The 26,712-nt window shown below is 35.4% G+C and overlaps 2 protein-coding genes across 4 annotated transcripts; one reads left to right on the top strand and one right to left on the bottom strand.

Moving 5' to 3' along the window:
* Positions 1 to 6,868: 6,868 nt before the first annotated feature.
* On the top strand, positions 6,869 to 18,804 carry LOC129880426 (trans-Golgi network-localized SYP41-interacting protein 1). Of its 3 annotated transcripts, none has more exons than XM_055954459.1 (9): positions 6,869 to 7,100; positions 7,417 to 7,571; positions 9,383 to 9,688; positions 9,771 to 12,941; positions 13,906 to 14,770; positions 14,890 to 15,539; positions 17,524 to 17,674; positions 17,754 to 17,835; positions 18,403 to 18,804. In XM_055954459.1, exons 2-9 carry the CDS (start codon positions 7,446 to 7,448, stop codon positions 18,503 to 18,505), a joined length of 5,454 nt encoding a protein of 1,817 aa, XP_055810434.1. In that variant the 5' UTR covers positions 6,869 to 7,100; positions 7,417 to 7,445; the 3' UTR covers positions 18,506 to 18,804. The 3 variants fall into 3 exon arrangements, with proteins under 3 accessions (XP_055810434.1, XP_055810433.1, XP_055810432.1); XM_055954458.1 differs by having other exon boundaries at positions 7,408 to 7,571; XM_055954457.1 differs by having other exon boundaries at positions 6,869 to 7,571.
* A 530-nt stretch (positions 18,805 to 19,334) lies between these two features.
* LOC129880425 (uncharacterized) lies at positions 19,335 to 23,685 on the bottom strand. The gene is made up of 9 exons (XM_055954456.1): positions 23,450 to 23,685; positions 22,979 to 23,037; positions 22,429 to 22,707; positions 21,872 to 21,932; positions 21,123 to 21,247; positions 20,903 to 20,965; positions 20,656 to 20,780; positions 20,341 to 20,480; positions 19,335 to 19,652 (listed from the first exon to the last, which is right to left on the bottom strand). The coding sequence occupies exons 1-8, from the start codon at positions 23,502 to 23,504 to the stop codon at positions 20,345 to 20,347; spliced, it is 903 nt and encodes a 300-aa protein (XP_055810431.1). The 5' UTR covers positions 23,505 to 23,685; the 3' UTR covers positions 19,335 to 19,652; positions 20,341 to 20,344.
* Positions 23,686 to 26,712: the final 3,027 nt, after the last annotated feature.

The raw sequence follows: 26,712 nt of genomic DNA, 5'->3' as shown, positions 1-26,712 counted from the left end.
GGGCTAAAGAGGGTACTTAAGGAATTAAAATAAAATATAAGGGATATAAAAATAATTTTCATGGTCAAAGAAAATAGCTGAAGCCCTCCAAAAAAAGTTAGGATTTCTAACTTTTCATTTTTGGGTGACTTTAAGAATTTTATGGCTTAAATTTAACATTTTAAGTTGGTAGCCAAACACCACAATAAGCTAAAAAAGGCTTATAAGTTAGTTTGACCAACTTATAAGCCTATATAAACTGGCTCTAAGTAGTTAATTATTTAGGTTTATTCTAAAAGCATGTGAGGTTATACAAGACATTTGCATGCTATATGAAAGTGGTTACGAAATTATGAGAATAAGAGTACCCATGAGTTAAGATTGGCTAAGTTCTTGTTATGGCATACTATATGCATTCAAAGTTCATATCATACATGCCATGTTATGCATGGACTCCGAGCTATAATCGGAGGTAAGAGGGCCTATTTGCCAGAAGCCTATTTATATTGTACGGATGGCCACAGATTGGGAAATATGATGCCGATTAGCTACAAGAAGAGAACTCCATTGCTAGTATTTGGTTGGGTATATCATGTATTTTCATGAATAATATTATATATATATATTCACGACATACTATTACACAAGCATACCATGCATATTTGATTACTGTGAAGTCAGACATCGGCCATTGAGGCTATTAGATTTTCAGTGTCAGGTGGTATCTCTATTACCCTTTTATCACAACTATTTATGATTTCACTTTCCACTTTACATACCAGTACATTTTCATTCATACTAATGTTTCCTTGCTCTAGGATGCTGCATTTCGTGTTACAAGTTGATCGATCTTTGCACTAGGGGAGTTGTCTCATCTGAGGATTGGTAAGCTTCATTCTTCCTGAAGCTGTTGGTTGTCTTTAGGTTTTGCATACTTGAGTCTTGTATAGAATTGTTGGTATCGTTAGGACCTTTTCCCAACCACCTGAATTATGCTATTCATAGAGACATGTGGACATACTTTGTTGGGTCTTCTCAACTTCCATTTATAGCCTTGTCGGCTATATATAATTTTAGTTGCATCCTTGGTAGCTTGCTAGTTCTTTATTAGTTAAGTTGGCCTTGTCGGCCAATTTATTATGGTTTTAATGTTGTTGTGACCTCGACCGTCCAGTTATCTTATTTTAGCAGGTTACTGCGGCAACCTTATCAGCCCTCGATGTTTTATTTCTTTTATGTTTTAGTTGATTCGCTCGATCACGTGAGGCACCAGGTGCCTGTCGTGCCTCTTTTAGTTTGGGGTGTGATAGTTCCTTTCCAGGATTAGAAAAAAATCTACTAATAGGACCATCAACATGTGCAATATATGATCTAATGCAAACTATAATATAAGTCAAACTACCAACTGCATAAGAGTATGGAATACATGACATCTCTTTCTTCTCTTTATTAGTAGATGGACTATGGATCGTACTCAACTTAAAGTGTTTAGCTAGAGAAGTACTAACCACTTTTGCTTATGTCATATTGATTCTCTTGAGTACCTTCTCAATGTACTGCTTTTGAGATAATGATAACTTCTTCTTTGTTTGTCTCAATGGATTTTTATGTCTAAAATTTTCTTTGCTGGCCCAAGTTCTTAATTGTAAATGATTTGTTCAATTCCTTCTTAAGGACTACAATTTTAGATTTATTTCTACCAACAATCTGCATATTATCCACATTAAATAGTAAAATAATAAAATCATTAACCTTATAAAAGAATACACAATGATCTGAAGAAGTTTTCTTGTATCCCTGATTTTCAATGACAGATTCAAACTTCAAGTACCACTGCCTGGGAGCTTGTTTCAAGCTATACAAGCTCTTTCTCAATTTGCATACATAGTTTTTTTCCTTTAACTACGAAACCTTCGGGCTGCTTCATGTAATTCTCTTTTTCTACATCACCATGAAGAAAAATAGTTTTTACATTCATCTGGTCAATCTCTAAATCTAGACTTGCGGTTAAACTTAGAACCATAGAAATAGAAGACATTTTCACAATAGGAGAGAAAACTTCGTTAAAGTCAACTCCCTTTCTCTGGCCAAAACCTTTCACAACTAACCTTGGCTTATATTTAGGCGTAGAAGTATGTTGCTCTTGCTTTACTCTGAAGATTCATTTATTTGTCAAATCTTTCTTACCTTTTGATAATTCAACTAACTCATATGTGCCATTCTCGTGAAGTTACTTCATCTCATCTTCCATGTATTTTATCCACTTATCTCTATGATTATTTAGCATGACTTCATTATAACCTTCAGGTTCTCCCATGTTAGTTAAAAGTATATCATCATTAGGAGAATAATATGTTGAGTTTAGCTTCTCCTTAGTAGATCTTCTACAGGAGATTTTTGGAGCATCTGAAGTAGTCATCTGAATATGAGTTGGTTGATGATCAACCACAACATCATCAATATGAGAATCTATAGGTTCTATATCCTGATGATTACTTTGATATTTATCATTATTATTATTATCTTGTGTTTCTTCATGTGCAAAAGATATCTCAGTAATAGGGACTGGATCAACATCAACTAAGCTCTCATCAATCTGAGAATTTATATTCTCAGTCTTGTTAATATCTTCAATAATTTGGTCTTCAAAGAACACATCATCATGACTTCTGATAAGCTTCTTATCAATTGGATCATAAAAGTAATATCCAAATTCATCTTGACCATAACCAATGAAGATGCACTGCTTAGTTTTAACATCCAGTTTTGATCTCCTATTTTTGGAACATGTACACGAGCTTTACACCCAAAGACTTTCAAGTGATAAGAAGCATCTGTAGCAAACCAAACTCTGTTTGGAACATTACCATCTAAAGCAACAACAAGAGACAAATTGATAACCTAAGCAATAGTGTTAAGTGCTTCCGCCCAAAAGAAATTTGAAAGTTTAGCCTCTGAAATCACACATCTAACTCTCTCAACTAATTTCTATTCATCCTCTCTACCAAACCATTCAATTGAGGCTCTTGGGAGGAGTCTTATGATGATTAATTTCTTGCGATTTGCAGTAGTTAACAAAGGGACCAATATATTCACCACCATTATCGGTGGGAATATATTTTAATTCTTTTCAGTTTGTCTCTCAGATAAGGCTTGAAACTCCTTAAATACATCAAATACTTGATCTTTGGATTTTAAAGGATATATCAGAGTTTGTGAAAATGATCATTAATGAAAGTTGTAAATTAAAGCGCACCACCTTTTGGCTTCACTTTAAAAGGATCACACAAGTCAGAGTGTACTAGCTCCAGTAGTTTAGACTTTCTTGAAGGAGGATGAATGCGAAAAGAAACTCTTTTCTGTTTTTCAGCTAAGCAATGAACACATCTTTTCACCTTTGCTTATTTCACACCAACAAGTAAATTCTTTTTAGACAAACAGGTGATCCCTTTCGCTCATGTGACTAAGCCTCTTGTGCCAAAATTCTCATAAAGTCTCACTTTCCACCAAATTTATAGAAACCAAGAATTGATCCTTATGTCACATATAAATTTGAATGCCTGCTTCCTCGAAATAAAATCAATGATCCTTTGGTGAGCTTCCATTGACCATTAAACAAGTCATTAAGGTAGACATCATCATCTAGTTTTCCTACAAAGATCAAATTCAAAGGAATGTGTCACGATCCGATCTAGTGCCTAGGTATAACACGATGATCGAAACTTCAAAGAGCTTCAACCCAGCCTCTTGACGTATCGTAAGTATGCATAAGGTAAAGTAAATCAGAAATGACATAGGAAAGAGTCTCAATCATGAATCATAAAAGAAAGTATAAGCACAACTACATAGACTCTACACCATTTGTCTAACGAATGCCTCTACTAATCAAGAAAGGCAGGGGCTAAGACATGTCCCTAGCTCACCCTCAATATGAATATAACAAAAGTCTTTTTAAAAGAATCAAACCCATATCTCGCCCTCGATAGATGAGGACTCACCAATCTTCGTAGGATACTAGCCACGTGTGGATAAAATGTGGTCCTCGATCCCTACATTATGAGATAATGTAGGCAATAAATATTTGTTAGTACATTTGAATGTACTAAGTATGTGGGCATGCCATGCAATATAAATCATAAGATGCAATGATCAATCAACGTACATAATAAAGAGGATAAGTAAAGTCATGAGAAAACCATAGTGATCAAAGCATTTAAGAGACATAGTTTAAATCATAAAGAATATAAAGAGAGTATACATATGTGGGATACAACCATAACCGACAATAAGACCATGCGATCTATAACATGGAATCCTGATGTCTCTCCATGCAATAGAAGAAAGGAGAATCTACTTGTCAAGTTAGACTTTACCCCGCTAGGCAGGTGTCCTGAAAATGTGTTATATGTGGATCCACTAGCTAGGCTATAAAGGGAAATCCTGCGATGACACATTGTTATGAGTCAAGATACTTTATATAAGGACCCCGTAGGTTGAGCCCTAACCTCAAGACTCATTCGGTGCTAAGTAAAATCCTACGTAATACATAACATAGTAATCATACTTAACATATATCATAGACTTGTTCATAGATTCAAAACTCATAGAATAGTTCATTTCATGTCATAATTGCAATGTGAGTAATAGCCTTTCAACATCACAAACCATATTTGCACAATTCATGTTAATAGGTTCCTAGGTCATCAATTAAGGATCCTAAGTCACCTTTCTTCAAAACTTGGATGAAATTCATATCTTGAACATAATTGAAATCCGTAATCATAGTTCATACTTGAATTTAGGGTAAAACTTGAATAAATAGTCAATTTGATTGAAAACCATGAAAGACTTGAAAATCATTGAACTTCCCAATCATAATTCATGTAAATCATCATTGAAAATAGCTTCTTGCATGGGCATTCATAATTCGACTTGAAATCATACAATTGATGTTGAATCATACTTATAATGATCATTGATAACAATTAAAAACGTAATTGAAACAATCCAATGCAATTCATCAAACTAGGGTTAGAAAACCAATGGAATTTAAAGAAATTCTTGAGAAAAATCTTGGGACTCCATGGGAAAAGGAACCCATCAATCAATTCTCATATACCTTGGTGAATTGCCTTGGAATTGAGAGGAGAAGACTTGTTCTTGAAGAAATTCTAGCCAAAACCTTGATGAAGAGGATGATCTCTTGAAGGAACCTTGAGAGAGAAGTTTTAAAGTTGTTTGGGAGTTAATGAGGGAATGAAAAGGATTTAGAAGTATTTAGGATAGTTAACATCATGAATCTAGTCCTAAAAACGTCCATGTACATTAAAAAAATATGAAAAAATGACCAAATTACCCCTCATTAATCTTAGTCGGAAGAATTCACGAATGACTTTCTAGGAGTCGTAGATACGTTGACAAGTCGTAGAAATGACTTGTCCTGCAGGTTCTGAGAAATCTCTAAAAATTGAGTCTTTGAAGTTTCTCTACGACTCGTTTATACGAGTTGTCTTCCTCTCTACAACTCGTATTGTCGAGTCATCTTGAAAGTACTGAGGCTTGTGCTTTTACAGGAATTCTCCCTGACCCTACGACTCTCTTCTACGAGTAGTAAGACTTTATACAAATTGTACACTGACTCGTAGACTTCCTCCCAAACTTAATGAATTTTCCAGCTCTGATCTCACTTCTACGAAGAGTTTCCCAAGAATCTGGTAGATTATTAAGAAGCCCAAGTCCTTATATTTCATCATCAAAATTGACACTCATTCCTGACAGCTGATCAAGAACATCTTGAAAATCATTTATGTGATAAAAAAATAAGACTGTCCTACTTGTATTTAAAGGTCATCAATTGCTTTAACAAGAAAAAAATGTTATTGTCAGTTTTTGAAGTGTGAACTGTCGTTTAACTTTTTCCACAATGTTCTAGCATATGTCTCATTCACAATATGGTTGCGAACATTATCTTCATTCCATTGCCTTATATATCCACATACTTGTTGGTGCTCAAAATTTCAATTCTCATTAGTCACAGTCTCAGGTTTATGAGCAACAAAAATGAAAAGATGCAGCTTCTTCCCGAACAATAGATCTTTTATCTTGCTTTTCTATATGTTGTAGCTACTCCCATTTAAACATACCATTTTGCTCATATTTCCTTCCATCGATAAATCCTTTATAGACAATCAAGTCTCTAATAACACTTGTTATGACGGAAAGACGTAAATCCAATAATAAAGAAAATAAAGAATATCAAATCTAACATGGAAAAAATCCTTCAAATCGAAGGTAATAGCCACGAGATTGTTAAGATCCGAATTGCTTTACTATAACAATAAGAGAATTACAAATAATCTCTTAAATGACTCACAACAATTGCTAAACACGAAGAACCTAGTTTGCCACCTAGTTTTGGTTGGAACATGAACCATAACCCAACATTTACCACCTAGTTTGACAGGTTTTCATATGATTTTCATATTTCTTTGTTGAAAAATATCACGAGGCTAAATCCCACATTCTTCCAATTTAAGAGAAATGTATATTTTACCCCTATTATTTGTACTTTCTCCGTCCATCTTTATTTATCCATTATACTATTTTGGAATGTCCAATAATACTTGTTCAGTTTATAAAATCAATGAATAATCTATTATGATGTGACTATTTTATCCTTGCTATTAAATATTATCTATTTGTCAATGTTTAAATCACTTATATTTATTAAAGATGATATGATAAAATTATCATTATCATTTACTATTTCTTAATTCTTATACTAAGTCAATAATTGACAATTATGGTTGAATAGAGGAAATATTGATTAAGATGCTTTAGCCTGATTTTTAAGTTCTCCCAAAGTCCGTTAGTTTGGTAAGGCCGAGGCAATCTTCTCAACTCGTAAAAGTATCAAGTAACAAGTGGCACTTTCGGGTCTTGAGGCATACGAAGACGTCGTTATATCAACATCGGAAACAGTAGTAGAATACAAAATTGCAATCGCTCACGTGATTTACACAACTACAAAATTCAAGATCCACACACACCATCTTCTTCTTCAATTCTAATCATATCGAACACAACTCAAGAAACCCAACAAAAATCCCCCTTCCAATTAGGTAAATTGTAGTTTCATCACCATTTCCCTAGGTTTGTTATCATTTTCTCATCTTACATCATAATTCCGCTTCATTTCTTTATTCAACTCTAATTGAAACATTTACCATTTACTTTTTCTGTACTGCTACCAACAAAGAATTCACTTTCTCGGAAATATACTTATATGGGTGTCAAGAAAGATTAATTCTTTTTCACTTCTTTAAGCATATATCGATATGGGTGCCAAGAAAGATTGATTTTTTCCACTTCTTAAGGCACATATCGATACGGGTGCCAAGAAAGATTGATTTTTTTGTTTCTTGAAAGGAAAAATAGAAGCTGGATTTGGGAGATTGGGGCATGCAATGTCAAAAAATCATGATGCAGACAAGGTCAGAGATGGTTCCACGTCTGATGAAAATGATGGTTCACGTGGGGTTGTAGATGGAGGGGAAGTTCCAGTTTCTGTAGAACCAGCTGCTCTTAATCAGGTTGAAATTTGCCTATTTTAATTTTGTATCTTGATGCTTTTTGTGTCGGTGATTTAATGTGTCCTTTTCTCTACTTTGCTTTAGTATTGTTTTCTATACTTGTTCATGTACCAAAAATAGCTTCCTAAAACTTATTCTCTTTGTACCAGAATTTGAAAGACAAAAAAAAAAACAGTTAAGCTTAATTCTTTCTGTGCATGTTGTCCACCAGCAAAGGCGGATCCAGGATTTTGGAAGCTCCGGCTGCCAAGCTACTTTGACAAGGTTTTAGTTAGAAGAGTTCTAGGGTTCTACTCTTCTTATCCAAAATTTTTTAACAATAAATTTGCTGCAAAAGGATAAAACAGTTTCAATGAAATTGACCAAACAGGACTCGATCTTGCGTCCCCAAGGTATTAAACTTGAGCTTTAACTACTGGAACCATAAGGCTCATTGTTTCTTTGGGTGCCATGGTTAATATTTATACATTTGCTTATACATATATATACAAATATACACTTCGGTTGGATCAAGGACAATCCAGGAACATATATACAAAATTTCAACTGAGGTGTCCGGTTGCCTGGAACCCTTTCCCTTCTACATAGATCTGCCCCTGTCCACCATACACATGCTGGGGTCATCCTCCACCATTTCCTGTATTGATATCATTCCAGTACCATAGGAAGTCCCTGGTATGATTTGGCATCACCCAAGTAAATCCTCCTGCTAAGGACAGGAATAATTGCCACAGTAGCTGTATCTTCTGCATTGCTGGTACCATGGAAAGTCTCCAAACTCTGTAGCATTTCAGCTAGCCTACCAATCTCCCAATCATTTAGGAGTCTTGTGAAGGAGAGATTGCGGCCCTGTGAGCTCCACATCCCCTCTATTGAAGATTCAGGTGAAGTTGTTAGGCAAAATAAGTCTGGGAATAAATCTTTTAGAGGACCATGCCTTAACCAAATGTCACACCAAAAGGAAATTCTTCTTCCATAGTTCCATTCCCAACTGTGAATCTAATGTTTAGGGCATACTCCTCCCAGAGCTTCCAAACAGTCTTCCAAATGTTTGTTCCACAGGTAGAGGTTAGTGGAGGAGTGATCGATTGGTCTTGCTGCCCATATTTGTGGATGATCACCCTCTTCCATAAAGCACTCTCTTCTGTGTTGAACTTCCAAAGCCATTTCCATAGTAGCTTTTATTATGTGATTTCAAATTTTTGATCCCTAGGCCACCTGTGTTTTTTGTTGGACATAACTGCTTCCCAGTTAACAAGATTAAAGCTTTGGCCTCCTTACATCCTTGCCACAAAAAAATTCTTCGTAATGAATCCAATCTCCTTTGCTGGTTGTGAAAACAAGGACATAACAAAAGTGTGTGGAGCATCCAAGATGCTGTTTATCAGAATTGTCCTTTCTCCAAAGAGAGATATTGAGCCTTCCATTTTGAAAGCTTTTTTTCGCAATTACTCACTCCACTCCATATCTCCATAGCTTTATTTTTTCCCCCCAAATGGGATTGGGTTCTTAATTGAATTATGTGCTTAGTTCCTATATATTAGAGAATACTTGGTGGAGGATATGAAATTATTCTACTTGAAGTGTCTAAATATTGAGGTAAAGGAATGGCAAGATAAAACTGTACAGTCATATTTGCTTGCGTGGAATTTGCATCTTAAGTTTAGTCTTGGTTCTTCTGTATTTAAAACCTTGACTATTTTCTTATCGTTTTCATGTTCGTTCCAATTACTTTTTAGTAACTTGATAGCTCATATGTTAGTTTTGTAAATGAATATCCTTAGAGCTTGTCTTGGACAAAATCTTTTCAGGTGGATGCTGCAGATCTAAACGGTGGGGTTTCAGTGGCTGCAGCAGAGAATGTAGAGAATGATACAAAAGATACAAGAATGGCAGAAGATGGGGGAAGGGAGGATATGTTTGTTGATTGCCCTGATGTCATAGAAAGTCCTGAAACTCCGCAGTATGTCGAGGAGAGCAATGATGCACAGGATAGTCAACTGGAAGGATTGAGCAATGGAGCGCATGATCTGGACTGGAAAGCTGAGGTAGAACACTTGCGCAAAATGCTAAATGACAGTGTTGCTGAAAAAGATCGGATTGCTCGAGAAGCTGAGGTTGGTTTTATTTAAGGTAGTTTCCCATAAATACTGCTATATTCAATGATATTTATTTGCTCATCTGAGGCTCTATGTGCAGGAAGAAAGAGCAGCATCTATGTATGAACTTACTCGCCTAAACAATCAATTGAAGGATCTGATTGATAGTCGATCACTGCTAAATAAGGATGACAGTGAGTTAGTTGAGAATCTTCACCATAGTGAAGCAGGAGTCAGGGATTTGGCCTCTGGTGCCTCACTACATGAGGTGGTAACAAATGTCTCCAAGTTTCTTAAAGAAGTTCTGGATGAGCGTGTTCAGGCTGAGAGCAGAATCAGAGAACTTAATGACATGATACATATGAAGAATCAAGAAATTGATGCCCTCAATTCAAAGGTTTCTGAGTTTTCAATGGAACGAGATGTTGCTCTTTCTAATTTAAACTCAGAACAAGAAAATTCTGCTCACTTGTCTGGGGTTCAACTTGAGAAGGAGCATCATATAACAGAGATTGCTAATGAGATCTTAGCTTCTCTTGCTTCAGCGGTTCCTCAAGAAGAATTCTCTGATGAGTCAGTAACAGGAAAAATGTATCATGTCAAGAATAGGATCTCATTCTTAGTTGAGAAGTATAACGTTTTCCTTTCCGAAGTTGACCAACTTCGATGGAGCTTGACTGAAGTTGCACCAGACCACAATATGCAGGATGAAATGGGGGTGTTGGTGGTTGTACGTGATACATTGGCTGAATTTAGAAAAAGAGAAGTGAATCTAAACCAACATCTGAGCTTTTTAAGTGATGAAAATGGAAAACTGTCTGAGGAACTTAATAAGCATAAATTGTTGATTGAGAATGCAAATGCTGAAATCACAAAGCTGAATGCTGAAATTGAACAGGAGAGAACAAGGTATGCTAATATAAAAGAGAAGCTTAGCTTGGCTGTCACAAAAGGAAAGGCGTTAGTTCAGCAGCGTGATGCTTTGAAGCAGTCACTGTCTGAGAAAACTAGTGAACTGGAGAGGTATCGAATTGAGTTGCAAGAAAAGTCGAATAGTCTTGAAGCTGCAGAACAAACAAAGGATTTACTGGGGAGAAGCGAAAATTTAGCTGCTTCACTGCAGGAAGCTCTCATTCAAAAGGAGATGATACTTCAAAAATGTGAAGAAATATTGTCCAAGGCCACTGGAAGTGAACAATTTCAGTCAACAGATACAATTGAGAAAGTCAAGTGGCTTGCAGATGAGATGAATGCATTGAATGAGACATCTTTGCAATTCCAAAGAATGGCAGATTCCTTGTCATTATTTGATTTCCCCCAGCCCGTACTATCATATTCACCTGATGCGCGGGTTGCTTGGCTCCTGGAATCATTTAGTCTGGCTAAAGAAGAAGTAAGAATATTACATGAGCAGATAGGAGCAGCAAAAGAGGCCGCAAATAATGAGATTGGTCAGCTTATTGCTTTTCTTGTGGTAGAAGCACAAGATAAAAGCTATCTTCAAGGGGAACTGGAGGATTTAAATCATAAATATGCAGTTCTTGCCCAGAAAGAGCATCAGGCTACTATGGATAAGGGTAGAATCATCAGTATGCTGCTAGAGGCTTCTAAGATCAACACACATGATCACGAATTGGTGTATCAAAGCCAATCTGACATGACTGTACTCTTTAATAAATGTGTCGAAAATATAAAAGAAGAAAGTAGTGCCTCTCTTGAATCCTATAAGCATCAATTTGAGTCCTTTGAACAGATCCAGAGCAATTTGTACATCAGGGATATGGAATTGAGGCTATATGATCAAATGCTTACAGAAGAGGTGTCAGATAAAGCAGAGTTGAATAGATTGTCAAACCATTCAGTCAAGGTTACTGAGGAACTTTGTGCTTTAAAGGAAGAAAAGGAATCTCTGGAGAAGAATCTCGAACAATATGAGGACAAGGTTTCCTTACTTAGGGAAAAGTTGTCTATGGCAGTTAAAAAAGGCAAAGGGCTTGTCCAAGAACGAGAAAAATTGAAAGGAGCATTGGATGAGAAGAGTGCTGAAATAGAGAAGCTGAAGTCAGATTTGCATCTGCAAGAATCTCTATCTAATGACCAACACTTGCAGATTGATAAGCTAGAGATGGACCGTATCCCTCAACTAGAGGCTGATCTTGTTGCTATGAAGGATCAAAGGGATCAACTTGAGCAGTTCTTAGTGGAAAGGAATAACATGCTTCAAAAGGTTATCGAGTCACTTGATGGTATTGTTCTTCCCGCTGACTTGGGTTTTCAAGATCCCATAGAAAAGGTCAAATGGATTTCAGGATACTTAAGTGAAAGCCAAACTGCAAATATGGAGGTGGAGCAGGAGTTGGGGCGAGTAAAAAATGAAGCCAGTTCTTTAGCCAGCAAATTGTTGGAGGTCCAGAAAACCATTAAATCCCTTGAAGATGCATTATCTGCTGCGGAGAACAAGATCTCACAACTCCTGGAGGACAAAAGTGAGTTAGAAGCTGCTAAGGAATTAGTTGAGAAAGAATTAGAGAAAGCAATGGAAGAAGCTTCTGCTAAAACTGTTGAGTTTGAGAATGTGTTCGTGGATAGAAAATCCATTGAGGATGCTTTGTCCCTGGCAGAGAAGAATGTTTTAGTACTAAAGAATGAGAAAGAAGAAGCTTTACTTGGTAAAGATGCTGCTGAGTCTGAGCTACAGAAAATCAAGGAGGAATTCTTTTTCCATACTAACAAACTAAAGATGGTAGATGAAAATATACAATCCCTTGAGGACGCACTAGTTCAGGCAGAAAAAAACATATCTCTGCTTACTGAGGAAAATAACAGGGCACAAGTTGGTAGAGTTGATCTAGAGAATGAGTTAAACAAGCTCAAAGGGGAAGCTGATATCCAAAACAGTAAGCTAAGTGATGCTTTCATTACTGTAAAGTCACTAGAAGATGCTTTGCTGAATTCAGAAAACAAAATTTCCAATCTTATTAATGATAAGAAGAATGCAGAAGAGGAAATTGTAATTCTGACTTCTAAGGTAGATGCCTGCATGCAAGAATTGGCTGGGTCTCAGGGCAGCGTAGAAACTAAAGTTCTGGAGATCTCTACCCATCTTAGCCGTCTTCAGTTACTTCTGAGAGATGAGGATTTGTTTTCCTCTCTCCGAAAAGCTTTTGAGGAAAAGTTTGAGAGCCTGAAAGACATGGATCTTCTTCTTAAAGAAATCTGGGATTCTTTTTCTGAAGTAGATACTGAAGTGCTACCAGATTCTCCTACTAAGGTAATCATGTGATAGCCTCATTGCATTCTCTTCGTCCTCTTCCTTTGTTCCTAGTTCTTGCTTTTTTCTTTGAGTAATCTTCCACCTCCCTGTCACAAACCTTACTGCTTGAAAGTTTTGGTTTATGGTGTGGTTTCTTTTGTGAGAAAATAACCTACCTGAAATATGTCTAAAGTCTGAAGTAGTTGGGCAATTTTGAGTTTATCTAAATAGCTGTAGTCATCTTATCTCCGTTTTGTGAGGTAGATTAATTCATGATGGTTTATTCATTATACAACTCGTAAATTGTAATATATATACATATATATAGGTGCGGGGCCATTGTACTTTGATTATATTATTTATTTATAGTAGTAAATGCCTCTTTCTTTCCGTACTATTCTATCATGACTTTCTCACTTTTGTTATTTCTTGTTTTCATCTTGTTTTCGATATGCTTGTCCCTATCTGACCTTTTATCTTGCTTTCCTCTCTTGAGCCGAGGGTCTTTCGGAAACAGCCGCCCTACCTTTCAAGGTAGGGGTTAGGTCTGCGTACACTCTACCCTCCCCAGACCCCACATGGTGGGACTATACTGGGTTTGTTGTTGTTGTTGTTGTATATATATGTCGTCTTAATTTCAGTATATTACTTGTTCCATTTGCTGGTGGAATGCCTGCTTGCTTTTTTTTTTCTTTACTTATGAACACCTTGCTGGCGACTTGTAGGCCATTTTGATCTTAATTCTTATCTGCTTCAGATCAGTTACACATGCACTTGTCCCGTGCTTGCTCGTTCAGTCATTAGAATAGCTTTTTTTTCCGAATTTTGCAGTTGACAAGCAATTGGTATTACATTGAGTTATTTATAGGAAAACTTGTGCCTGTATGGATATACTTATGTTACCTATACTTGTAATATGATCAGGTGATCTGCATGTTCTTGATGTATCTTCTCTTACCTCTCTGCTGTGTTCTTTTTGTAGGATGACTCATCTTTCTCAATTCCTTCAGTATTATCTGTTGTTAATGATGCTCTAAACGAGGAAGTAGCCAGTGGTGAACCAAATGCAACTGATGGTGACAGTGTAACATTGCATCTTGGGAAAATTGTGGATGGATTCCAATTGAGAAACAAGATTCTTGCTGAGAACATTGGATGTTACTCTGCATTGATGGATGATTTGATCAAAGCCATACTTAAAAAACTAGAGTTAACAAAAAGCAAAGCTCTACCCATGATTCAACTGACAGAATCTCTGAAGCAAAAGGTCAGAGATGCAGATTCTGGTAGGCTAGCGCAGGAAAATACTATACAGTCGTTGGAAAGGGATCTTAAAGTTCTACTTTCTGCTTTTAAGGATGCAACTAATGAACTGGCTTTAACTCAAAGTAGATTTTCTGAACTTGGCTCCAACTTTGACCTGGAGAAGTTGAAGGAAACCTCACCCGAACAATTTGCAAATTTTGGTGAAGATGCTATAGTAAATCATCACTTGGAGCTTGATAGCAGCCAGTCCGCAAAGACTGCTGAGAAGCTGCTATTGGCAGCTAGACAGAGCCACCATCTTACTGAACAGTTCAAAACTGTGATGGATGTGATGGTTGGTACTATTAAAGATTTGCAGGTTAAATTGGAAGAAAGCAATAATACTTGTGTGGAAGTCTTGGAAGAAAAGGAGATCCACCAAGAGAGGATCTCCCATCTGGAGACTAATCTAGAAGAATTAAATGATCTTTGCAATCAGATGAAGCTTAAATTAGAGGATTATCAGGCAAAAGAGGATAATATCAAGGAGAAAGAAGCTGAACTTTTGTCTCTCAATGCTAAAGCTTCACTGAATTATCAAGGTGCACATTGTGTTTACTAAGTCCTCCCCCCCCCCCCCTCCCCCTTAAATTATGAAAATGTTATGTTGGCTGTGGCTATAGTAGTTTTCTCATGGCCAGTTTTGATACTATTCTTTCAGAGGCTGAAGACTTAACTCTCTCAGCATCTCATATGAGATCTCTTTTCGATAAACTGAATGAGATTGAAACACTCATGGGGCCTGATGTGGGAGATGCAGAGGCCTATGAGTCGCCCGATGTTAGGAGGCTCTTTTATGTAGTTGATTCTTTCCCAAGATTGCAGCTCCAGATGAGCTCACTGTCTCGTGAGAAAAAAGAACTACAATCAAGCCTTGAGAAACAGATGCTGCAAATTGAGAATTTGAAGGAGGAAGTTGAAGAGTACATTAGAGATGAGGAGGACTACACAAAGATGAAGGATGAGTTGTTAGAATTCACAATTGGCTTAGAAAATATTATACAGAAGCTTGGTAGTAATAATTTGGTTAATCTCCAGAAAGAGACTCCGGTGACAGGGTTTTTACCAGTGCTTGATAAGCTGATTGTTGCCAAAGTCTTGGAATCTGAAAATTTGAAAGCCAAAACAGAGGAACTGCTTGCTGAATTACATGGTACCCAAAAGGTTGTCGAGGACTTGTCGAGTAAGGTTAAGTCACTTGAAAATTCTAATCAACTTAATGTTACACCACTTGAGATCAACCAGGAAAGAGGCATCTTCGAAGCAGCTTCCTTGCCTACTCAGTCAGAGATATCTGAGGTTCAAGATGTGGTAATTTTGATTGCAATACATTGCATTCCTTTTTCAGTATAAGTCATTACATTGCCTTCTTTCAATATCTCTTTCACGGCCTTTGCTGGTCAGTTATGTGTTATTCCTTAGCAATGTCATCTTTTAGTTGGCTTGCCCTTTTATTCTTTTTCTCTAAGGATACATCTGCTCGAGTATACCTAAAGAGGCCGAGATTAAAAGTCTTTTGAAAAATTGATTAAAAAAAGAAAAATTGATTAAAAAAAGATCTTTTGACGAATGCATAATAATTAATCAATGCTTTAATTCCTTTGTTCTTTTAACTGTCAAAAAAATCTGGTTCCTTTTGGAAAAACTGAATGGCAAGATATAGTAAATTATTGGTGATATATAATGTAATGCAAGATGGGTCATCAAAAATACAATTGTAATGCAAGATAAATTAGAAAATGCATAAAAGTGATAATCGCACTAAGTATGCAAATAACTTGATTTACTTAGGCCACCATGAAATGCCCAAGTGGCATCCCTAAGACAAGGTTAAACAAAATGCGACCAATTCAATTGACCTTCTGGCCATCAAGATATTTTGATGTGCCATTTTCTACTGACTAAATAACCTCTTTAGCACGGTCCTGACCAAATTTTCTCCATCTCATATAAGTTAGGGTGGGGAAATATGAGCCATCTATGTTGCTTTTGCATTCTGATGATTTAGTGTTTGTGCCTTTGAGATTGCTTTTTTTGACTTGTCCAAAATGATATGGTCATCAGATACCTTCAAAAACACCCTCTGCTTCACTTATGTGTAAGAAGGTGACAATATTTTTGTTGATTTAGGCCTTGACCATGAGTCAAAGTTGGATTACAGGAAGAGAGTTTAACATATGTGCAATTCGTGTCTTTGATTATGCATTATATGTATGTGTACCCTACAGTTACCTTGATTTACTAATCCCTGGCGATCCGTGAATAGCAACCTGCTGTTCTGAAAATGATTCTATATTTATTTGGAGCCTTCTCTATTGCAGTTTAAAAGTATAAATAATAGTACTCCCTCTGTTTCAATTTGTTTGACCTACTTTGCTTTTTAGTCCGCTTCAAAAAGAATGACCCTTTCCTTTTTTTAACAACTCCTTAATTTCAACTATCTAAATGGCATTTTTTAAGACCACAAGTTTAAAGGGCATTTTGGTACATTGACATAGCTTTAATTTTAGACCACATGATTCAAAAGTCTTCTTTACTTTCTTAAACATCGTACCAAGTCTAAATAGGACAAACAAATTGAAAAGGAGGGAGTACTTAAGAAGACGTTAACACACTCTATAATTAAATATTTAAAAACCTAACCAAGGTTTCTTAATATACATTGATAAAAGATATAAAGAACCTTTAGTGAATGATATTTTAGGTTAAATAGTGAACTTTATAACTTGTTTTCTTAAAATGAACCAAAGCAGACCACATGTTAGGTAACATTGGTGTATCCAACAGAAATCTCGCTGCCTAAATCACTTCCGTTTATTTTCCAATGCAAACTTCTCTCTTTTGGTCATTTTACTCAAGGAGCTCTCAAGCGCTGAGTGGTTGCTTGTTGCCCTCTCAAAGTAGCTGTGGTGATGATAGGATCTGATATAAATTCTTTAACCTCTCTGTATCTATATGCTATTGTAAAATTGATATTTGCTTGTATTTTACAAACAAATATGAGTGTAGTGTTATGACTTGAGAATGGGAAGCTTAGAGCAACAATAAAAGTTGTCTTCATGTGACCTATACATCATGGGTTCGAGCCGTGCAATAAAAAACTAATGCTCGCGTTAGGGTAGACTGTCTATATTACACCCCTTTGGGGTCAGCCCTTCACAGGACCATGCATGAACATGAGATGCTTCGTGGACTGGACTGCACTTTTAGTGTTCTGACTTAACATTTTTTCTATAAACTGGGAAGAAAATGTTTGTGCAAAGCATTCTAACCTGCTACATTCTTGTTGTTGCAGGTACCAGTTAGTAAGAATTTAGCCTCTTCTTCAGTTACATCAGCTGCTCATGTCCGAACTTTGCGGAAGGGATCTGCGGATCAACTTACAATTAATATAGATTCTGAATCTGAACGGTTGATAAATGAAGAGGAAGCTGACCAAGAAAAAGGTATAGATACAAATCTTTGAAAATTTTGGAAGAAATATGTAATGTTTAGCGAACTTAAAAATTTGCTTCTGTCCTGCAGGTCATGCATTCAAGTCTCTCAATACTTCAGGTCTTATTCCAGGGCAAGGGAAGATGATTGCGGACAGAATTGATGGAATTTGGTAATATCTTAGCACTACTCTAGCCAAGCTTCTCATTGATTTTTTGGATGAAGTTACAATTTTGTCTGCATTTCTTGAAGTCTAGGATTAACATTTGCTGATAAAAAATATAAAGACATTAGATTCAGATCAAGCATTGTTGTTTCTTGCAACAAGAAAATAGTGATGCTATCTTGCTTGGTTCTCATTCCTCATACCATGATTTTCACTTTACCATTTCCAAGTCTAACAATCTCTACCATTTGTTACTGACATGATTTTTTGGAGAGTGGTGTAGGGAGAGGGTTCTGTCCAAGATTTATATGCTAGACTTATGCATGCTGTAGAAACTGTAGAGAATTTCTAGTACTTATTTTTGTGTTCACTTTTTGCTTTTGGTATAATATTGGGGTATGATATGAGCTGAAATGGAGCAACATGGTCTGTGAGGGTTCATATTGCCAACTCAACTTACTTGGGATTGAGGCATAGTTGGTGCAGGGAGGGAGTTGTGTCCAGTTCTTGTTTACGATATTTGTGCCAACTTGAGGTTTGTCAATCTAACACTTGATTACCAATTTTATTCAGGGTATCTTCGAGTCGAGCTTTGATGAGTCATCCAAGGGGCAGGCTAAGTGTTATTGCTTATTGTATGTTCCTGCATATTTGGTTATTAGGCACCATATTGTGATGATCCTGATATAATTGATTGTTTTGCAGTTGTACATTACATATTGTTATGATTTTTTCTTCCTTTTGTTTGACCTGGCTCAGTGCCTAAATGTAAATGGTTATAAGGTCTGATTCTCTGCAATCACATTTTTAGGGATTGAGAGAATGTTGGATAGTTGTTCCATTAGCCAATAGCTGTACTAGAGTTGAATGCATACGTCTCAGCTTAGGCTAGGTTTTACTCTATCTTAGTACAATACAATAAACTTATTCCTTTTCTTTAATATTTTATTCCACGCTCTCTAATATAAAACACAATTAGATTAACATTTTAATTCCCTAACACCGTCATATTAAATTGCTCTTTTCAACGTGAATTGGTTCCCACTTCCCAATGTGACCGCGTTTCCTAACAAGTTGTGACTTTTGACTTTGAATGTTTCCATCATTGGGTTTGAGTCCATTATAGTAGTGTATCAAGTTGTAACCTTATATAGAAGCTTTCGTAGGTTGTTTAGTTGAGAAACATTTTGGTTCAAGCTAGAGTAAGTTTGAAGAGCGAAGGGGTTAGAGTTGAGTTTCTTATTCTTCAAGGTTTGAGTTAATTTGAGTGGTGCCATCTTGACCCGCAACTAGCCAAACTGTTATAGAGAGATTGTTTGACCCCGAGCAGCGAGCAAGCAAACAACCTTAAACGTAAAACTAGTAACAAATTGTTTAAAACACGATTGAGTTCCAAGCAAGGGAACAACCTTACACTTCAGAGAATTGCTAATATCCAGAGATGTAAATTGATGAAATAGAGAAACAAGTCAGGCTTTTAGGAAAGAAAATAAACACTATGGCCATTTGATCAATGCAATGTCAATTTTGATACCATCATTTTCTGTTGGATACGGGGCATGAATAAAAAGTCACTTGAGTGAATTAAAAAAAATAAAATGACATACACATGTTTATCTAGAAACTTATAATTTAACTTTAAGAACTCTTCGTCTAGATTAATATTCCACAAGGTAGGGGTACACATATCCCATGCTAAAAAGTAAAAAAAAAGGGTGTATCAAAGGAACTTCAAATGACTCTTTTAACAACACTGGATGCAGACCGGGGAATCACCTCTATGTTGCAGTCACAGCAAGCTACTTGGCATTTGTTTCTGCATGCTGCAAATACAGATTCATTCATAAAATTAATGTCAAAAATGAAAAAGAGAAAATGCCTGCAATACTTGTAACATGGATTTAATTTATTTATTCGATCTGTTCTATAGATTGTTACCTAAGTTACTTTACACGGTCGGTGTTTATAAATAAAATTCTATATAACAATCAAGAAACCAGCAAAACATGAGTGTAGTTATATTTGTCATAAAAAAAAGGAAGATAAAAAGCATGTTATTTGAAGGTTAAGTGTAAAACGTCTGCTAGCTGCAAAGTTAAAAGAGAATTAAACAGTTAGAATAGTATGGTGAACAATAATATATAATGATGCTGCAGACGGCTGACGACAAGTGGTTGTCAAGGGCAGATGTAGTGTAGCGGGTAGCAGGATAGGGATTCCCGGGAACCGACACCCATTACAGTAGATCCTGTAATTATATATAAACCTATCTTTTGATGGGAATCCATAACTAAATGGATTGGTGCTTCAATGGCGAGGAAGGAACCCCTGAAAATCATGTCTTGCAGGATATGGCCGGTTAATTTTCATACAAACTGTGAAAACTTCCAAGGGGGTTTATTCAAAAGTTGTGGATACAAGATCATAATTACTTAAAAGATGAAGCGGGAGTGCAAATGAGAGAGCTGATCTTCTCAAATCAAAAGATATCCGTGGTGCAAAAGAAATTACCAATCTATTTTGACGATTTTGATGTGTAGCGCCATATGATACCTCCTACTAGGTTATTTACAGCATGAGCAGCCATTGGCACAAAAACAGTTGATGATAAAATTGTAGCATAACCATACGCGATTCCAACAAATGTGGCCCTGAAATTACAATAGTCGTAAAGTTTCACTCTCACTCTTCTTGAGCATTATCATTCAAGCAATGGATATAAAGGAAAATTACAATAACATCTCATCATAGAAAAGGATAAAGGAGACAATTGACTTGATTAACTACGTAAAATACCACAGTTTGAGCATAAGTTTTAACAAATACCAGACAGAAAAGGAGTATTTCCGACCACTGCCCAAGTGTAATATCCCAAATATGGAAGCAGTTGCCACGACACTCTGCCAATTGATGCCAAAAAGTGGTAACAGTGCACCACGGAAAAGAAGCTCCTGCGTTATTGAGATACCCATACAAGCTAGTAATCAGTTCTGAAATTTCAAAATGAATAACTCATTTATCAGTTCCAAGAAGTAACATATTTGAGAAACACATCAAAAACTTCTATGCATACCTCACTAATGCCCGGAAGAAGTGATACCACTATGTAATCCAAAGGTTCAAGTGAACTCAAGACCTGAAATGGAACTTGTTTTTCTTCAGAATACCAAATTTTCATTTATACTAACGGAAATCAACATTAAATTACACATTGTATTTCTAGCCCTTTGATCCAATCAAACGAAGTCTGTAACAACACAAAAGCTCGAATCAACTTGTACGAGAATACTTACCTGGCTATTTGCTGCTTCACTAGACTCAGCAAAATCTGGCCATATCTTCAGCAATAAGTACCGACAAGAGGATACCAGTATGACCAATCCAGTAATCAACTCAAGATGCCACATCTGGAAAGTCACTGTAGAGAGAGCTAGCAGTACTAAGATCTTTATGCTATAGACTCATCAGAAATGAAAACCCGAAAATAGCTTTTCTTTGATTGAAAAACAGTTAAGACGTCTAACAGTTTAGCGTTGCAGAGAGAGAGGTTTCCATGACAGATTCATGGTGTAATAGGAATGAGGTTTGCAGTCCCATATAAACTTCCTCTCAAGTTATGGTATACTTATGACTAATTCTAAAAATTGGCGTTGTCATCCGGGGGGACTCAATATTTCTTAACGTACCCAAGGAAAAAAATATTAGAAAACACAATTACATTGCAGTCATTGATGTTAGATAAATAATAATTAGAAAAGCCATCTTGAGTAGTTACAAAGTTTAGGAAATAGGCATCCTTAGAAGGAAAAAAACACGAGAAAATATTAGGTGAAATATCACATGCCAAAGAAAATTCTCACGACTTAAGCACAAGGTCAATCGCCATTCATAATAGGACAAACTATTGCCATCAATGCTGTATTTGAGAGCATTTTCCTTCCTTACCAAATTCTGGAAAGGTTTGTCAATATAACAAGTACTAATCCTATAGTGTAAGAAATCTCAAAACTACTGAATGGAGAAGAAAGCTTCAAAGGTTTACATGGAATTTCGACAGAACAGTCAGCAATTGGCAATCCTCTTTCTGATGCAACATGAGAAACCTACAAAACAACCAAATATACAATAAGAGGGTTATTTGCCTTCATGGCCTTCCCAATCTATTAGTTTGCATAGAAGAAGTTATCAATCTAAGTTGAAGTATAATTCTTAGTCGAACTAACCATACGAACACATCACTTAATCCTTTAGCATATGGATTGTAAGCATAGCACTAGATGGAATTTGATCAAAAATGAAAACTTTGGAAATTTTTCTTAGAAGGAGATGAACTATTGATAGATTTGTATGTAAGTCCGCGATAGGAATAAAGAGAAAGCTGACATCCATTCAAGAAAGAATCACTTCAGAAAATTAGACTAAGCTTCCCTCTTGTCTCTCTTCTTTAGCTAATGATGAAGCAAATCCCTTAAGTCAAAGTAGTCCATGAAAACATCTATTTTTTCCGTCTAAGAAACTGCTTAAGTAAAGATGGGGTGAGTCTATATTATATTTGTGTCATTCAAAAAGCAGTAACACATTATGAGAGAGAAAGTTTACCTCTCTAATTACAACACCTAGAAGACCTATTAAACCAGAAGTGATTATGCATGCCTGAAGCACAGAACGTCTAGATGGGATCCTCAGCACAGAAGTCCCAGCCTCGGAAGTGTCAAGAGGGGATGCATTGTTGCTATCTTCAACATAATCTGGATTAACATCATCACTTAATAGATACTTATCGGGTATTGCAGTATCCATTTTCTCTGTTTTCCCTTTTTTTCTTGATTTCTTAACCGACTTCTGACTTGCAAATGCCCTTATTTTGGCTTTAAACCCCTGTACTTATGAGTAGTAAACATAGTCAGCAGTTCAAAACATGAGTTCAAGGGGTTAATTTCATGTATGATCACTAATCTTTACCAACTATAACAGTAAAGTCGCGCATACTATCTTTAATTGAAACTTTAGTCATTATAACTGTTATTAGTGGGTAATATTCAGTTACTTTTTAATGTGACAAAAAAAATAGTTGTATAATATTTCGTGATCATACGTGAAATTAACCCTGAGTTCAAGTGAACCACAAAAGCATGTTTTTAGAACTCACAGAGCAAAATATAGGGGGCACAGACCTTGGTGAACAGTTTGGAACACCAAACTTCCTACCTGATAGAACATCAGCAATATTTATAAAGGTAAAGCACGGAAATGAACCAAATAAAAACAGATAAAAGATTGTATGCGTAAAGAAATTGCTCAGCACCTTTGATTTTTTTCAAGAAACTGGTTTACTACTCCATCTGTCCAATTTATATGACTCACTCCCTATTTAGTCCGTTCCAAAATAACACATTTCTATATTTGATAACAATTTAACTTTAACATATCCATTTTATATGGACACAAACATCTTGAATTATTTTTGACCACAAATTTCAAATGTCTGTTTTTTTCCTTAAACTTAGTATCAGGTCAAAACTACGTTACATAAATTGGAACAGAGCAACGAGGGAGTACTAGTGGACATGGAGTGCTTAAGAAAGATTTCACTATATTCCAAGAAAGTAAAAGTACTTACAGGCAGTGTCAATAGTAGTGAACTTCCAGAAGTTGTTTGTAGTAAGTGAACCCATTGATGATTTCTTGAAAGCTAAATTTTAGAATTATAACAAGATTTATCCTTCTCTGTTCAGCTACAATCTCACTTGAACTTTACATTTTATTGGTAGATTATGGAAAAGGAAGAGAGGGGAGTGATAGAATGGAGACCAACTCTTTTATTAAAACCAAAACATTTTTTTTTTCATTTTTCCAAATTAAATTTTACTGGCTATTTTTATTTCTTCAGCTGATCAAGAAAAGGAAAGGGGCTAAACAAAATTTGAGTGGTCCAAATTCTTCACGACCCAAAACCAATATCAATTGTTGTAACCCATATTTCAGTAGTAGCAAACTTAAATTCCTCCTGTTTCAATATATGGGGTAATTTATTGGGGAAATTTTTAGACATGACAAACCTTTTAAGCATAATTATTTTATATGGTATAGTTTCCCTAATTACTTATAATGACAAACATAAAATTTGTCATTATATAAATGTTGTAGCGAATTATACAAAAGTTGTAGCGAATTATATAAATGCTATATCCATAAATTATTTGTATATCGAAATATACAAACATTGGTATACATATGTATTTGTATATCTGAAAAGCGAGATTGAGAAAGAGGAGGAGAGAGGTGAGCAAGATCGAGAGAGGTGAGCAAGATCGAGAGAGGCGAGCGAGATCGAGAAAGGGAGGAGAGAGGCGAGCAAAAAGTGAATTTTATATGTACATTTGTCGAATTATATATGTATATTTGTCAGAAAAATTGTATAATGATAACTGATATACATATATAATTGTATATTTGACAAGCAAGATTTGTCATACAGCGTAAATAAATAGCTATATTTATTGTGACCCGTAATTATTTTTAAACTATACACTAAATGCATAATATAATAGTAAGGTTTGCTATATCGCGTAATTTTCCCAATTTATTATGTACAAAATTTCATTTTTTATGATATAAAATAAGTTCTGAATATTGTGGAGAAATAAATTATTTTATTAAGTATAAAAATAAATTAAAAAATTATATTATTTTTAAATATAGAATACATCATTTTTTGGGGGGACATATTAAAAAAAGGAATTTCATTATTGATTGGACTACCTTACGTTTCATGGGAAATTTAGGCTCCGTTTGACCCAAGTTCCCAAATATTATTAGAAGAAAATTTGGTGAAATTGCACCATGCGTTTGGTCCCAAGTTTTTTCAAGTTTTGGTGAAATTTCAAAAAAATATTATTTTGTATCTGTAAGTTCTAAAAATTATTAAAAATACCCATATGTTTGTGTTATCATTTTATAATGAACATGTTCTGTTAAAAAAAAACCTTATAACATAATTGATAACAATCAACAACAACAAAATAATATTATATAAAATACATTAATCATTTTATTTAACATATACTTAATGATCAAGAATTAAGAGGGTCGTTGGATATTTTTATAGATAAGTTTTATTTAAGAGAGGTTAATGGTATCGATTGATCATATTAATGGAGAAAAGAATTAATAAATGATTGGTGTTTTTATAAAATATAAAAGTTTGGGGTTATTTTTAAATTTTTAAAACTTTCCAAGTTCCCAAGTTCTACTTGTTTTTAGAATTTGGGAACTTGGGAATTTTGCCAAAGATATTTATCAAGTAATGACAAATTGTATGGACAAACACAAGTTCCCAAATATTTTTTAAGTTTTTCTCAAAAAACTACTTGAGGCCAAACGCTACCTTAATTAATGGTGACAAAACAATCTTGAAATTTGAAAAGAAATACAAGAGTTTTAAAATTGAGTGTTGGTGACAATTTTTGATTAATAATTAGAGCCCGTTTGGATTGGCTTTAAGTTGGTCAAAATCAACTTAAAGCCCCTTTTTAGCTTTTGGACGTGTTTGTCTAATGCTGACTTTAAGCCATAAAGTTCTTAAAGTCAGTCAGAAATGAAAAGTTAGGATTTCTAACTTTTTTTTCCAAAGTGCTTAAAGTCATTTTCTTTGACCATGGAAATTACTTTTATATCATTTATATTTTAACTAAATTCTCAAACTACCTTTTTTTATTCTTTTAACCCTAAAATTCACATCATAAGCACTTTTATCCAAACACTCAACTGCTTATTTATAAAAATAACTTTCAGCACTTCAAAATTCTAAAAGCACTTTATACATAAAAGTTACTTTTTTTAAGCCCATCCAAACGGGCTCTTAGTTAACTTTGACCCCCTTTTCAGTAAGTGCTGAAGTTTTTTGAGAAAATAGCCAAATGCCTCCAACCTTATCAGATTCTCAACTACACATTTTAGCTTTACGGGGTCCTATCACCTCCCTGAACTATTTAAACTTAAAATTATTAACTCCCAAAATTCTTACGTGGCAAAGTGAGTGTATTTTACTCTCTTTGAGAGAGTGAGCACCAAAGACAAATAATAAAGCTTTATTTTTAATATTTCTTTTTGAAATTGCTTGTATTTTTAATTATTCTTTTTTCCTTATTTGTTTTCTTTCTTCTTCATTATAATATAGATCACATTCCACCTCTCACCATCCCTAAACGTCGCCATCACTATCATCTCCATCGAATTGACCATGGAATTTCAGTATTCCTCTTAATTCTTGAATTTTGATTCTTCAATTCTGCAGGGAATTAGAAAATTTTGAAATCATTTCTTTATTAATATTATTCGAGTTGTTAACCCGCAAGGTTGATTGGGTTGAAAAATTCTTATCTTGATTATTCGGCGCCTCAATTTGACAATTTTATTCCAAATCCAGAAAGAATTTTGGATTTTCGACAAAACCTAGTTTTGGTACTGGTCCTTGATGTACATATTTACTTTTATTTGTACAGAGGTACGGCGGGGGCCTTGTCCCGCCATATGTTAGCGTCACTACTCTTAGAGGTCTATAGACATGTATATGTGGGTTGTATATGAGCTTTGTTCAGCTGGGTCTATATGAAGTTTTGTAAAGGTTTATATGTATGGCAGCCTTGTCGGCTTAGATGCCCTTCCATGTTATGATGAAAGAAGATATATGTGTATGACAATGTTATACCCTATTGGGGGTTCTATTTTGACTTGACCACAACTGGTAGATATGTATATGGGGGTCCAGGTCGGGCCCCAATCACAGTCTATGGGGCTGGGTCGTGACAAGTTAAGGGCTGATGTAGGGTACGATCTAAGATCTTCTGAGCCACAAGTTGATGTTAGAGAGAACCATATCCC

Source organism: Solanum dulcamara, chromosome 2, assembly GCF_947179165.1.
Source record: "Solanum dulcamara chromosome 2, daSolDulc1.2, whole genome shotgun sequence".
In the NCBI taxonomy this organism is placed as follows: domain Eukaryota; kingdom Viridiplantae; phylum Streptophyta; class Magnoliopsida; order Solanales; family Solanaceae; genus Solanum; species Solanum dulcamara.
This window is presented reverse-complemented; position numbering and strand designations above follow the sequence as displayed.

What these genes read in the sequence shown, in the direction of transcription:
- LOC129880426 (XM_055954459.1), top strand. Translation starts at nt 7,446, where the DNA reads ATGTCAAAAAATCATGATGCAGACAAGGTCAGAGATGGTTCCACGTCT. An exon ending in GGATTGCTCGAGAAGCTGAG is followed by an intron (nt 9,689 to 9,770) that starts GTTGGTTTTATT and finishes CTCTATGTGCAG; the next exon opens with GAAGAAAGAGCAGCATCTAT. An exon ending in AGCTTCACTGAATTATCAAG is followed by an intron (nt 14,771 to 14,889) that starts GTGCACATTGTG and finishes CTATTCTTTCAG; the next exon opens with AGGCTGAAGACTTAACTCTC.
- LOC129880425 (XM_055954456.1), bottom strand. Translation starts at nt 23,504, where the DNA reads ATGGGTTCACTTACTACAAACAACTTCTGGAAGTTCACTACTATTGAC. An exon ending in TGCCCCCTATATTTTGCTCT is followed by an intron (nt 22,708 to 22,978) that starts GTGAGTTCTAAA and finishes TCATAAGTACAG; the next exon opens with GGGTTTAAAGCCAAAATAAG. An exon ending in GTGAAGCAGCAAATAGCCAG is followed by an intron (nt 20,966 to 21,122) that starts GTAAGTATTCTC and finishes GTTCCATTTCAG; the next exon opens with GTCTTGAGTTCACTTGAACC.